This window comes from Brachypodium distachyon, chromosome 5 (assembly GCF_000005505.3).
Source record: "Brachypodium distachyon strain Bd21 chromosome 5, Brachypodium_distachyon_v3.0, whole genome shotgun sequence".
In the NCBI taxonomy this organism is placed as follows: domain Eukaryota; kingdom Viridiplantae; phylum Streptophyta; class Magnoliopsida; order Poales; family Poaceae; genus Brachypodium; species Brachypodium distachyon.
The window spans coordinates 4670051-4684294 of record NC_016135.3 but is presented as its reverse complement, the minus strand read 5'-3'; the positions used below and the strand labels follow the sequence as shown (position 1 = coordinate 4684294).

At 40.9% G+C, this 14244-nt stretch overlaps 1 protein-coding gene across 2 annotated transcripts; it reads right to left on the bottom strand.

Moving 5' to 3' along the window:
• Window positions 1-4779: 4779 nt before the first annotated feature.
• LOC100823232 (tRNA-dihydrouridine(20/20a) synthase) lies at window positions 4780-12503 on the bottom strand. Of its 2 annotated transcripts, none has more exons than XM_003581024.4 (12): window positions 12134-12503; window positions 11908-12034; window positions 10862-10989; window positions 10704-10773; window positions 10514-10616; window positions 9996-10113; window positions 9278-9359; window positions 8472-8533; window positions 7438-7510; window positions 7285-7368; window positions 6605-6685; window positions 4780-5319 (listed from the first exon to the last, which is right to left on the bottom strand). In XM_003581024.4, exons 1-12 carry the CDS (start codon window positions 12325-12327, stop codon window positions 5131-5133), a joined length of 1311 nt encoding a protein of 436 aa, XP_003581072.1. In that variant the 5' UTR covers window positions 12328-12503; the 3' UTR covers window positions 4780-5130. The 2 variants fall into 2 exon arrangements, with proteins under 2 accessions (XP_003581072.1, XP_010239717.1); XM_010241415.3 differs by having other exon boundaries at window positions 4780-5248; window positions 12134-12401.
• Between the last annotated feature and the right edge of the window lie 1741 nt (window positions 12504-14244).

The following is a 14244-nucleotide window of genomic DNA, read 5'->3' as shown; positions in this document are numbered from 1 at the left end:
AACAACAGCCTCGAAACTCGCAGGACGATAAGGAGAACAAACAGTACCAAATAGAAAAACACACGGCAGCACCGAGAACGCACCCTCTAAAACCGCTGACAGCCTGGGCCAACAAAATTCAGGGACCACAGACAGACTAACAGGCCTCCGTAGCCCTTGAGCGTAACGAAAGCACCTAATAAGTACCACACCTGCCTGCTGCACACACCGAGACACGCCATTAAGAGCGCAGAGGATGACCCAGACAGCAAACAAGCCAGACAACGAGGAACACGCCCGCAAAGGCAATGACCTGCGGGACCGCGAAAGACACCTCGACTGGATCGTTACAGAGGCTAGGAGTTTGCTAGAGGGACACATATAAAACGCAAAGGAAAGCAGGACCCAAATAAAGCAGCGACAGAGAAACCCGCACGCAATGTCAATGACATGCGGGCCCGCCACACACAGCCGGGCTGGATCGTTAGATGGGCTAAGAGGAGCTTGAGGTCACACACAAAATGGAAGAAAACAACACATAACAGTACCGGGAGTACAGTGAACCGCGACGTGGCCATGCTGGGCATGCGCCCTTTTCTTCTCACTTAAAGAGGTTCGATTATATCTGGCAGCTCAAGCGGATGCGTTTACGGGCGCTGGGTTTTCACAGATGCCATTGTCCAGTTTTGTGTACCTTCACGGCAACAATGAATCCATGTGAGTGAAGTATCCTTCCTCTATAGATGCCTCCCTGAATATTGGTGCATCAAGGACAGAACCCGTAATTGCGTAAGAGTTTCTTCAAGAACTGCTCGAGTGTCTGCACAGCAAAGAAGCACACAATATTGCGCTATTTCAAATATTTTCATAAGAGTAAAATATATTAGAGGTTCTAATTTTTTTAAACCTGTTAACTCAGTCGCTAAATTTTGAAAATGCACGTTTGGTTTTTAATACTATTTTAAGTTGTTCACTATGCCACGTAGGCCTGGGCCCACCTGTGGGTAACAAGCTAGATTGCCATTTGCCAAAACAACTGTACACTTTCTTCCATTTGAAATCAAGTAAATTTGGCGTCATTTTGGCTCACTATATGGCCAGTATGATCCGAAGATATGGTTTAATTTTTAGTGCATTTACCTGGCAGGTAGGCCCAGTCCTACGTGTCGCTGATCAAATTAACTGCCACGTCGCCCGATCAAATTAGGAAACACACACTTAGGACCTGTGGTGAACAACTTAAAAAAGAACTAGGATTCAAACGTGCATTTTTCAAATTTAAAGACTAACTAGACACCTTTAAAAAAGAATTAGGACTTCACATGTATTTTACTCTTTTCATAAATCCAAATAACCTCATCGTATGCGTCCTCGATTAACCCTGAGATCAAATTGATTACATAAACATTATTTTAATAGTGATTATGGGAAAAAATATAACAAGACAAATAGGTTACTTTTTTTTGCGAGAAGACGAGTGATTACTTGAAACAACAAGGGATATACTACTCCCTCTGTCCCGAAATACGTGACGTGGATTTGTAAAAATCTATGCAAATCCAAATCGCTTATTTTGGAATGAAGGGAGTACTTGAAACTTGTCATAAAAGTCCATTCCCTTGTATTCCCTCTATCCCATATTAAGTGTCGCAAACATTGTCTAGATAAGCTACGTATTTTAGTGTGTAGTCACATACATATTTAAAAAACTTGGGACATTTAAATGTGACGGAGGGACTAGTAGAAAGGAAACTCATCCATAACAGATCACAGTAGCAAAAGAAACTTATGAAAAAAACGTACTCTAAGGAAAAGCTTCAAAATATTTGTCAAGCCGCCATGCGAAAGCTATCATCCATTGCAGAACCCAATATGCTCTAGTTCTGCAACCACATCTTCCTTCTTGCAATTTTCGTGTATGTCGATCCTGAAAAAACAGAACACATTCAAATCAATGCGCTAATTTACATCACTGTGCAGGTTAGGACAGTACAATTTAATTTTGAAAAACATTTTACCCCCATAATTAAAACTAGCTTAATAAGCAGAGCAAGCATTTGATCATGTATATATCCCATCAAGCTCAACTACCACACGTGTGCATGCACAAACACCCAATGACAGCCTTCTAAATGTAATACTCCGTCCGACCCAATTACTTGTGCCCAGATTTAGTACAAAGTTGTACTAAATCAGTGACAAGTAATTCCGGCCAGGGGGAGTACCAAATTACAGGCCGTTCTTTAAAAAATGTTCATGTTGATTAGGTAGAGAAGAAGAAACCAAACAAAACAACCTAAGAAGATCTTAAATTATGAGTGGTATTAATTAGCTACAACCACTAAATACGAATACCATGAATCTCTCCTGACTAACTAATATTACAGTTGCTATTATATAGTATGGATATGTATACATGATATGTCATTGTATAAGCTAAAGAGGCATCTAAGCTAAATACCGTCACCCTGGATTCATAGTTGACGTGTCTTATCGCGCGTAGCTGTGCAGTGGTGCCCTTATTGCACACCAGGTGTCTACATCCCGCGTGCACCGGCCGTATTTGACAAGCCAGCCATGTGCAAACATATATATAAATTGGATGCAAATATGAAAAGAATTTGGCATATACTCAGCGCTACAATTTAAACAACATACAAACAACATGCAAAGTAAGCACATTGGCATAAAAGGGACCAGATAAGTAGTTTATGACTTAATATACAAAAGACGGTTTACCATCATCAAACATTTCTATACAATTAACCAGCTACAGTTTTAGAATCAATTTCTAGCTACTCCGTTTTGAGAAGTTGTAGTTCACTGACTACTCATACATATTAAATGCATAAAGATACTTGGTGTATATCGATGGCTTACCTTCAGATTACTTAGTTGATACTGGTTTCACTGGGAGATATGCCGAAGTCACTGAGCAACTTCCAAATTTCGTCGACCTTTGCATCAATCTTTCTACACTTGATGACTACCCCGTTCCCTTCAAGAAATGACTCTCCCAGTGTAACGTAACTCACATCTGTTTTCACCTTGAAAGTTGGGCTGGTTTGGAAACAAGAAATATGTATATATATAATTAACTCACAGACTTACATGAGTTATCCATATCGAGAACATGAACATAAACGACCGTACCATAGAAGTTTCAAAAAGAGTCTCTATTAATGGTATCTTCCGAAGAAGGCGAGTGAGCGTGGTTACATTGTCATGCTGCTTGTTAAGTTCCGAAGTCTTCAACTTGCTAATGGTGGGGAACCATGTCCTCCGTAAGATCATCTGGATATATATAGAGTGAGTGCAACCCAAGGAGTAAGAATGTGCAGTGCTAGAATATTAACATGTGAATTACGGCACGGAAGTGCGAAAAGGTATCACCACAGACAACCTAGGGCATATTGCACTTGATTGAATTTTAAAAGAAAATCTCAAGTAACAACTAGTCAAATACCTGACAGCGCATTTTGGGATCGAACCTAAATACGAGAGAGCAAATTTTACATCTATAAGTTGTCCAAAAATATTTGGGAGAGCAAATTAAAATACTCAGACACCTTATTAAATAAAGCATGCTTCCGGGATTGACCGGCCCATTGTCTGCTACTCTGGTTAATGCAGTGAGTAGTACAATTTAAGCTTTGGATATGACAGACCTTTCCATCAGGAGTCCACCAAGACATGCCCTCAAGGGACAGGTTTGTAGACAACGAAGGCTCGGCGTCATCGGATACATCATTCATCATCATCATCTTTGTAGACAACGAAGGCTCGGCGTGGAGACAGGTTTTGATCGTTGTCGTCGCCGTTCCTTTGTGGTGATAGTGGGCCTAATGGCGTAGCCGTAATCGTCTTCGTCTTGGCATTCGAGGATGCCGAGCAGCCGGAGAAATCAAGGACGCCCTTGTCGACGAGCTTCACGCCGTGGAGGCGCATGGTAGTGAGGTGCCGGGACGAGGTGAACGCGAAAGGGCGGCACGGGGTCCACAAGACGCCGTCGCCATCCTTGCCGGCGAAGCTGGCCGTGAGCGAGCGGGCGCGGCACGTGGTGACGCCGTGCCTGATCCACAGGTCCACGTGCGGGTCGAGACAGCGCTGGATGCACAGATACATAATTTCGTCGTCGTCGTCGTCCTCAGGGTCGTCGCTTTCGTCGACGCGCTCGAGCGGATGCGCGATTGTGGTGTCGATCTCGAACGAGCGCAGCGGCAGGGACGAGACCGCGGCGGCGCGGTGGAACAGAAGGCTGTTGACGAAGAGGCGAAAGGCATTGTCGCTCGTCTCCCGTTGGAGTTGCACGGCCGGGGTGCATCTCCAGAGGTGGTGCCAGCGCCGGGCGAGCCGGGAAGTGGTCACGGCTTGGCGACAAGGGAGGAAGGAGAGCACTAGCTCGAGGACCTCGTCCGGCTGCGAGCCCAAGCGGTCCATGGGGAGATGCTTCCTCGATCCGGTCATGCCGTGGCGGCGGCGGCGGATGCTCCTGGCGTTCTCGTGCGTGGGGATGGATAAATAGACAGCCCTCTGGTGGACTAATGGGCTGCGCAGGAAACGAACAAAGCTTTTTGCTCGCCATGTTTGCTCGGTGCCAAGTGCAAACGAGCCCAAAAGGCTGACTGCGTCGCGTCCTGCAGCAGCTTGTTTCTGACTTCCGTCGAGGTCGGCGGCAGGTAAAAACCTGCACTTATTACCAGGTAACTCTAGCAGGCAAAGCTGTTCCTACACCCATTTCTCATATTTCTTGTTCTTGATAATGTACATAAAGGCACTGCAATAACAAAAAAAAAGAAAGAAAGCAGCACACTGTAATCTATTCCAGCTGCCAAGGTTTCTCAGTCAGGTCAGCTAGCGAAATTGGCACTGTAAAATATTGCAGCCACTCAAATGAAAAGCTCAATTGCAACCAGAGTATTATCCATGAACGGAAGATCTAGGATGAATGCGGGTATACTGTATATTGTAACCAAGTATCTACACATCACACTTTTATCCTATTGTCATTCTAATACGGAGTAGTTGTATGCTTGTAACACTGCACTCTTCATAGAAAGGAACTAGCATGAGTTAAGATCTTGTCAACTTCGTTTTGCCTATTTCTCAGCTTTCACTATCTTTGAACCTTTTCTCTCAACATCTGGTAGCTCAAGCGGATGCGGTTACGAGTGCTGGGCTTTCACAGATGCCATTGTCCAGTTTTGTGTACCTTGGTGGCAACGACGAATCCACGTGGCTGAAGTATCCTTCCTCCATAGATGCCTCCCTGAATATTGGTGCGTCAAGGACAGAATCCGGAATTGCATCAAGAGTTTCATTCAAGAACTGTTCAAGTGTCTGCACAGCAAAAAAGCATACAAGAAATGGTATGCAGTATCCAAATTAATTTTATTTGGCCAATGCTGCAGTCTTCATATCAATGAACTATAGTAGAATAGAGTATAAAACAGAGCCCCATGCCTCGAGATGATGAATTGTGAGAGCGGAGCAGGAAAAGAACTAGATAATTTGTTATTTAGCACGTTTTTAGCACCAAATGTGGCATGTTCAACAATCCATGTGTTTATTCATACAATTTCCAAACCTCACAGTTGAAATGGTAGCCATTTTTTTTTCGAGAAGCAGTCAAGTGTTGATAACATATTAGCAGAACTGCCACCAAGCCCACATAATATGAAATGTCCCCCTTAAATCAATTACGCGCTTGCCGCAATGCCCACAAAACTGATGTGTGATTATTACGGACAAGGGCCGCCAGGCCAACAGTGGGGCACTTACATTACATCCCTATAATTTATTCAAGTTATATAGGCATCAAGAAGATACAACGATAACTTGAGCTTTCATCTAATAGTCCTGACATTAAAGTGGCTATTTGACACAAACCAAAGAAGATTCATTACAATTTTGGAAGTACAATCAGTTCTACTTAGCATATTAATGTGTTACAGTGCATGGACCTTGCTGTTGTTGGAAAAAAGAAAGGGAAGCTGACGATGAGTAGTCATACTACCGTAAGACTGTACTGTATATGCCATATATGGGCCATACGGGACAATTATATGCATGCCCAGGGGTCCATTGACCTAGGTAGAACACCCCTGGGTTCCTAAGTCTTGAGGGTATTTGGAGAGAGACCACAAGTCCACAAGTCCTACTCGCACACGGACAATTACTTGTATAGGACGAGGACACCTACTTGGAGGAGAGTAGGCCAACACCATACTGTGTGTATATAAAGGAGGCCAAGACCCCATAAGAGGACTGGAAGCTTTTGAGATCCAGGTTGCCAATTACGTTCAACAGAAACCCTAGAGGGCTAGCACATCCTGCCTAGTTCGACACCATAGCCGTTGAGTTGCCTCCCAACTTGCCGGGCACCCTTTGTAACAGCAACTGTACTCTGGTATCAAGATATAATCCCATCCAAGCAGATGTAGGGCTATTACCCATCCTGTGGGGACCCGAACCTAGGTAAACACGTGTCTAGTCATCCCAGGGCTCCCAAGCGTATCCCCGCGACCAAACAAATCACATGCAAGTACTGTACCGTAGTGAGGCATCAACACATCGACACATTATCCCTTGAGAGAAGCAGAGTGTAATCATTCTGATAACTTACTTTGCAATGACGCAATGTAGAATCAGCCTTACGTTTCCACAAGCTGTTGCCAGGTTCTGAGTGGAACAAATGTAACAATGGCTGTGTCAAAAGAAATAATTATTTCAGTTGTCAGCAAAGTTTTGCAAATATGATGTATAAAAATGATGTTCGAGAAAAAATGATGAGTAATATATAAGGGTGTTAATAGCAACTTAAAACCAAATATACTGTATACTAATTAAAATAAAAGAACACATCGCTCAAAACTGCTGCAACTTTGTTAAGCAGCTGACAATTCAGGATTAACAAACAAATTTTCTTGGCCATTACAAATGACCTCAAGAGGTTCCCTCAATGTATTTTACCAACTCCCGCTTTTTCGCTTTCTTTCTGGATTCAAATCCAAGATATACAGTACAACTCAATATACAGAAGCAGACAAAAGTAGAAAATTCCTGGGTGAATTCATAGAATTTCACATTGCATACCAAGTTCTAATAAATTAAATTATTACAAGGTACACAAGAGCTAAAGTTCTCAAATGAAGAGGACTTCAATAAAGTACAGAATACTTCGCATAAATAGCACTACGAGTTTTGAAGACACTGCCAAATGTGATCATAAAATTATGATATTTCTGTCGGTAATGTAGACTCATCTTGTCAAGAAAGAAAAAGGAAAAGGAGGAACCTTCACACCTTAACAAGTTGCCTCACGTTTGGCCTGGTGATGCCATACTGTCCAATTATAGAATCACCATAAATTTGGTAGCTCTCAAGGATCTACATAGAGCTCAGTCAATAGAAGGAACAGCTTATGAATGCACAAATTGGATGTACTTAATGTTAAACCTGGCGACGAGAAGAGCAACTTGTTGGCATGCCATAAATTTCACTATCGACGTGCCCCAACATATTCCATGGGCTGAAACATTTATCCACAAAAATTATACTATTAAAACAATAACTGGAATAGGAATTAGCATCCAATATAGTTTCCACCAGAAAAACAAAAACATATGGGGCCAACATAATTCCAAAGCTTCAGTGTAGGTATAATCCAATGGGACATATGTAGTGAAATAGTAACAATTGTGTACAATCATGAAAACACAAATTGGTTCAGCCATCAATCAACATGAAAATTTGGGACTTTGTTGAGAGAGCACGAGTAGTTGTTGGGATAAGAAAGAAAAAACTGTTAAAAGCTAACTTGTTTGTTGGAAAGTGCTTTTTCGATTTATTTATTTGTTAAAGGGTTTTGTTTAAGAAAGTGGGAGGGGAAAACATAACTTCATCACATTGACCAACTAAGACTTTTAAGTTGCAAAAAAAAATACTTAAAAGGAAGAGATTTCCTTGTTATTGGGCTATTTCACTTGTCATCTGGTCAGATCTATTCTCCATAATGTGTTTCTTGACGGGCTGTGCCCTTTAAAAGCAATTTATATTGCTGGTGCAAGTATTTTCAGTTGGGCACCTACCATAATGATTCTGCTTCATGTTTCTGAAGCCATAGAAACCAGCAAAACAAAACAAAAAACAAAAACAAAGCAGTATTGTACTATTGTTACATTGCTAGAGCAGGCAGGTACAGTTGCTGGGCCATAGTTGTAATGATGTTAGCGGTGCAACTCCTTGGTGTGGCTAAACCATTTTGGTTGGAGGAGATGGCCACCATCTATGTAGTTGGAGCGTGCATGAGAACATTGCGATCTCTTTATTCATATACTGTTGCCGGTTGGTCCTCTGCTTTGTTATCACAAGTTAATATGCATATTTTACTCCGCATCTCTTTGAATTTTCAGAACTAATTGAGAAGCATGAAACCGAATGTCAAGATCAACTTAGGGAATTTTTTTTACAAACGAAATGGAAGTCCATACTTATTGTAAGCAGCACGACCAACCATAGCTCGATGTGCGCCTTGTCTTATGGATTCACTAACCTGCAACCAAACTGAAGGTCTTCAGTTAAACTGAGTAGTGCAGGGTTACTGCTGCAAAAAAAAAGTAGTGCAAGGTTACAAGTGATGCAAGGTGGAGACATCGAAATGATGTAATCCTAATAAATGTGCTCATTAGTAGAGTAACTCGACTCAACCACGTAAAATGTCAATAACTTGCTTATCTTTGATCTCTCTATAGATGTCCAAATCAAAACCACTTCGAAAACATTTGAGTACATGACCTCATGCGCAACAATAAAAGACTCTTAGAAGTCATGAAGTGATGAACATTATAGAAAACATGTCACGCAAAATAAATATTTTGTGGACTCCTATTGGGGAAACCAGCATCATAGAGGAGCAGGTGCAGCCAGCAACAGATAGTGGGTCTATCTCCTCGCAAAAAAGAAAAAGAAAAAAAAAAGATAGTGGGTCTATGAGGAGTGATGGACTGATGGTAGAAGTCTTAGTCTAAGGATCGATTATAGTCCTACAAAAATGGCCCACATAAGTCTTTTTAGAACGCAAGAAAAATGGTCTCATCTTTATACTCTGGGTTAAACCCATTAATTCTCTCTTCCCCGGGAATTGGATTGAACCTGAACTGATGGCAATGTTGTTGCTTTTCAATGTAGTCATGCAGATACCAATTTCTAAGAATTGCAGCAACAAAACCAGAATGTGGCATTACCACATTTCCTATTTGTTCATAGCAAAAAAAGAAAAAAAAGATAGAGAACTTACTTGAGCAATGGTCGTTATGCCTCCATTTAGTGTAAAGTGTACCTCTGGGAAGTCCCGCAACAAAGCATAGTAGTACTCATATCTGCAACGATATCCATAAACAACCAGTAAATGAAGTATTGAAAGAAAGCATAACTGTTGTGAACCTTGGGATAATTGTCATGCTGAAGATAGCCAAACTGTATGGCTGTGAGGCATTGGATAGACATAAACTAGATGAGAGAATATTTGGGAGCGAATAGATTGATACGAGCTTGACGTAGTCCACAGCCCTACTGAATAGAGGAAGAAGACATGGAGAGAGGAGGAAGTCCAGCCTGGAGTGCCACTGTCGCAAAACCACCTTTTAAAACTGCTTTGGAGGGTTATGTGTGCTCCTTTTAAAAGTCAGGAGTTCCACACGTCCGTTTTATATTTTGAAGGATTAAACGCTCCAGGCCAAATATTCCAGGGGGTCATGCCAACTATTTCTTTTCATTATTGATAATACAGATTAGCTCTGTAAGCAACAACAAATTAATTCTGAATATTTCAACAAACAATGCTGGAGCCATATAATAGTATTAGCATGATGCATAAAATTACAATGCTTAGTCCTACATATTGATTGAAGTTTCAGCACATTGTGAAATATTGAAGGATATCTTTGCATTGCAAGATGAAAATAATATCAAGAGCAAACTGATGACGGCCAAAATCAGTGTCAATACAAACATACTTCAAAGGAGGAATCGTCCGATTCTCCGCAGGACTGAGGCCACTGAGCAACGCCTTCCGAGCATGAATGATAAAATGCCTAGTTGGTGACTTTGAAACAATCTTATCTACAAATTCACCTGATTAAAAACGAGTTAATTGCAATTAAAACCCCGATAATAGTAGCGCATGTAAAAAGTATGTTACTACACCAGCAGACAGCACTTAGCACAGTGGGAAATTTGTAAGTTGTAACCATCAAGAACTCAAGATAGAGAAACTCCAAGAGAATGAGAAAATCAGTAATAGTTCACTATAAAACGAGCTAACTATACATATATTAAAAGATTCAAAACTAAGGTACTGAAAAATATCTGTTGAACAAACACATGATTACTTCTTGCCAAAATTTATATTATAGGTTTACTTATCCTGCTGCTACAAAAAGATATTATTGTTTGCACCGCACAAGCTCTTTTCCTAATATCTGGAAAATCCTATTAAGGTAACTTTATTGGAAAAATAAAGTTCTTTGCTCACAAAGCTCCTCATACGAGTCACGATCATCAACTCCAATTCTGCATTTAACACTGACGGGGACATCACAATTGGCAGCAATAGCTGACATAGCATCCCCTACAAACTTCAGAAAACATGTCAAGTTTTATGCAAGCATGAAAAAAGAGAAAATATTCATCATGGTTTGTTATGTAGATTTTATGAAGCAAACCTCTGGATCATACATTAACTGAGCACCGAAGCAACCATGACCAGCAACTTTGCCGCTTGGGCAGCCACAGCTAATGTATAAGTCAACAAGAATGTGTAAATTGTATTAAACACCAGAATGTGCTGCATAATCATGTGAGATGTGAATGAGGTTGTTACTTCAGATTGATCTCATCATATGAATAAGCACTTGCTAGTTCAGTTGCCTTCGCCAAATTGTCAAGATTACTTCCACCAATTTGCAATACAATAGGATGTTGCTCAGCAGGAAATGCTAAAAACCTATCCTGCACATTTTGAAAATTAAATTAGAATTTACCAGCTTTGCATATAATTGGAGCATACAAATGATATATCCAAGCAGAGTAAACCCAGTTTCGTTAATTTGAACAAAGAATAATTGCCAATAATAAATGATAAATGAAAACTAAGTCATAGTTGCCAATTTACACAATAATAGCAATCAATACTTGAGGGATGTCCATCAAATTGAGAAAGTTCATCCACATATCAGATACTACTTAAAGTCCATTTCTGCTTCATCATGTAAAAAGATACAATGAATGACACCTTTATTGAATTCTAGTGATTTGAATATGACTAAAAACATGTTTTCATGGAATGAAGTGAAGTTATGCCTTACACAATGTTTTTCTTGAACAGTCTATTTTGTTTTCTCTCGAACACGTCTTACGCAACAATATTCCTTTCTAAGAACATTTCTAAGAAGAGCCGGTTGACCATAAAAAGGGTCGTCCTCTTATTTAACTGTTCTGGCTTATTCCAATCTACATATGAATATAGACAGAGATCGCAAAGTAGACAAATTAGATGTGTGAAGTGTAACTAAACTGATTTCCAAATAGAATGCAGCATGAACAGAGGTTTAGTAGAACATCATTTTGGTTCTGACGTACATGATTGTTAGACCATAGGTAGACGAGACTAACATCAAGAGAGAAATTAACTATGAGAAGGATAAATACTTCTTTCATTAATTGATCGATCATGGAGGGTGCGGCTCCTATCTTTATGTAGAGATGGTAATTGTAGGAACTAGTCTTAACTAATTGAAGTAGGCTGATCCGTATAAAGTATACAATCTCTGATAGCTTACATCTTTTTTTACTGAAATTCTTAGCTCGAATCATGGTTAGGTTCAAGCAGCACCAAGAGCAAGAAAGGCCGAATGGGGTAAAACTCACCAATTTATCTTTCTGATGCAGAATGGTCTCGGCCACCACCATCTCCGTGTACAACCAGGCGTGCTTCGATATCAGCCGGGCGAGCGTTCTGTAGTGGTTGTCCGTCCAGTCCATCATCGGCGCCACGCTGCAGGGGGAACCACCAAGGAAGCACAAATCAATCAAATCCAGCCATGAACAGATACACCAACCAAACCAGCTCCCTAAGGACTAAGGCTCGACTCACCTGAACAAGGGAGGAAGGTACTCCCCGGCAGCAGCAGCAGCAGCAGGCTGAGAGCTCGCGCCGCGGCACGGATGCCGCAAGCCGTGGGCGAGCGGCAGCAAGAAGCGCCGGGGCTGGCTGCAGGGGAAGAAGCTGACGCTGGGGTAGGCGGTGGGCACCAGCAACGGCAGGGTGTGCCTCGCGGCGGACCTCATCGCGATGGCTAGCGGGACAGGCCGCGGCGGCGCTTCTGCACGGGGAGGCAGGCCGCCGCCGCTCGAGTTACCCCCCTCCTAACTGGTGTGCGGTCGGTGGTGCCGCGGCTCGTTACTGTCTTGGCCGGTCGATCTTTGGCGCGACGGCGGAGATTGTGCGCGCGTGTAACGCTGCAACCGATCTAGATGCCGGGCATCTTTTGAAAGCGGGCATCGTGTCTTCTTTGTCTAAGATTTTTCCCGAGAAAACCTGTGGCTAACATCTTTTCTTGTTTTATTACGGAGTACAATCGTCTTCACTGTATCGAGACTCTTATCTTTATACCCACGTGACATATACTTCCTCAGTCTCACGTCAAATGACTTTCTATCTAGACGTTTTCCTTTACAATTTTCTTACGACTATATATTGCGAGCTAATATATGTGTGCATTCATTTTGATGTCAACTAATCTTCTGAAACTTGTGAATTCTACCGCTCGGGACCAGAGCCTAGATTTCCTCGATCATACTATAGATGCTTCATTTGTCCGAACTTTCATTCTTGAGCTTGGTAACCACCTGTAGGCAGTCAGATTCTGTGTATATAGGTTTGTCCGACATTCTGATTGTGATGCGCACACATTACAGGATTGCGATGGCTTCGACTTCACTTGCACCCTTTTGTGATGCCCTAACTCCAACTTCATTAATATTTTATATCTCCTTGCTGTGTGGACGCTGCCATGTGGGCATGAATCTTAGTGATTAGTGTGGTTAAAGAGATCAGAAAAGAACTACTGTTATGATCAGAAAAGAAAAGTTGGGATTTTATGTGAATAATGGTGCCTTAAAGAGGGGGTTTCTCGGTATTTACTCCATAATATAAAACATTTGTTGCATAACACATAAAACATACTAGGTCTGATCCAAAAGAAGTGTCTCTTGTTTTGGATCAGAGGGAGTACATAACTTCAGATTCTTCTCCAACTAATTATAGTCCAATTGTATAGGTTACTTTCTATTAAGTTATACCTATTAGTTTTGTATTTGAAAAGGTTTTCAATCATTAATTTTGTAACATATAATCTATTAATGTTCTAATTGACGATCAAATTTAAACATCAAAATATGTGGTCGTCTTATATTATGAAACGAAAAGAGTAACATAACAGATCAATGTTAGTGGACAAACTCCAACGAACCGATTGTCAAACATTTGGAAAAATGGTTAGGGGTGCTAAACTAAAATCAATGTGGGTAGCAAACCATGTTAGACCGATAAGACTCTCTAATGTATTGCAGCACAAGAAACCAACTTAAGCCTAGTAATTTTTTTATAAAGGATAGGACAATGGATTCAATCATACAACAGATCTTGAAGGGCATTCACAAGAGATGAACTTTTTATGCTATCCATAGAGCGAAATAACTTATACTCCCTCCGTCCCAAAATAAGTGATGTGGATTTGTATAGATTTGTATACAAATCCACACCAGTTATTTCGGGACGGAGGGGGTATAATGAATTGTGTCTTGTAGTCAGAGAGCGAGTGAACCAAGAAACAAAAGATAAAGTTATTTTCTCTTTAGTGAAGATATGTTCATTTAGGCTTATAGGATTGTTTTTCTCCAATACTAGATAAATACATGTGTGCTCCTCTGAAATTATTATTATTATTTTGCATAAATTGCTTAAATGTGTGGGTTTGAATAAAATATCTTAAAATATACATTAATCCAGTCATTGTAGCCTACAAATATCTACCATGCTGAATGTGTGCAATTAATTCATTTTCTAGCAACAAAGGTAAAAGTCGTATAGCTCGTTTGGTATCCCTCATTTTATTTCACTTGGTAGAAATGAAATCAATTTTTTTGATAGGTTTCATTTGGTTGAATTTATATTACAAATTCAAAAATCATGTTTGTCAGTCA

Coding starts and splice junctions, on each gene's coding strand:
- LOC100823232 (XM_003581024.4), bottom strand. CDS start 12,327: ATGAGGTCCGCCGCGAGGCACACCCTGCCGTTGCTGGTGCCCACCGCC. Junction 12,035..12,133: donor TACCTTCCTCCCTTGTTCAG/GTGAGTCGAGCC, acceptor TTCCCCCTGCAG/CGTGGCGCCGATGATGGACT. Junction 10,990..11,907: donor TGCATCAGAAAGATAAATTG/GTGAGTTTTACC, acceptor CAAAATGTGCAG/GATAGGTTTTTAGCATTTCC.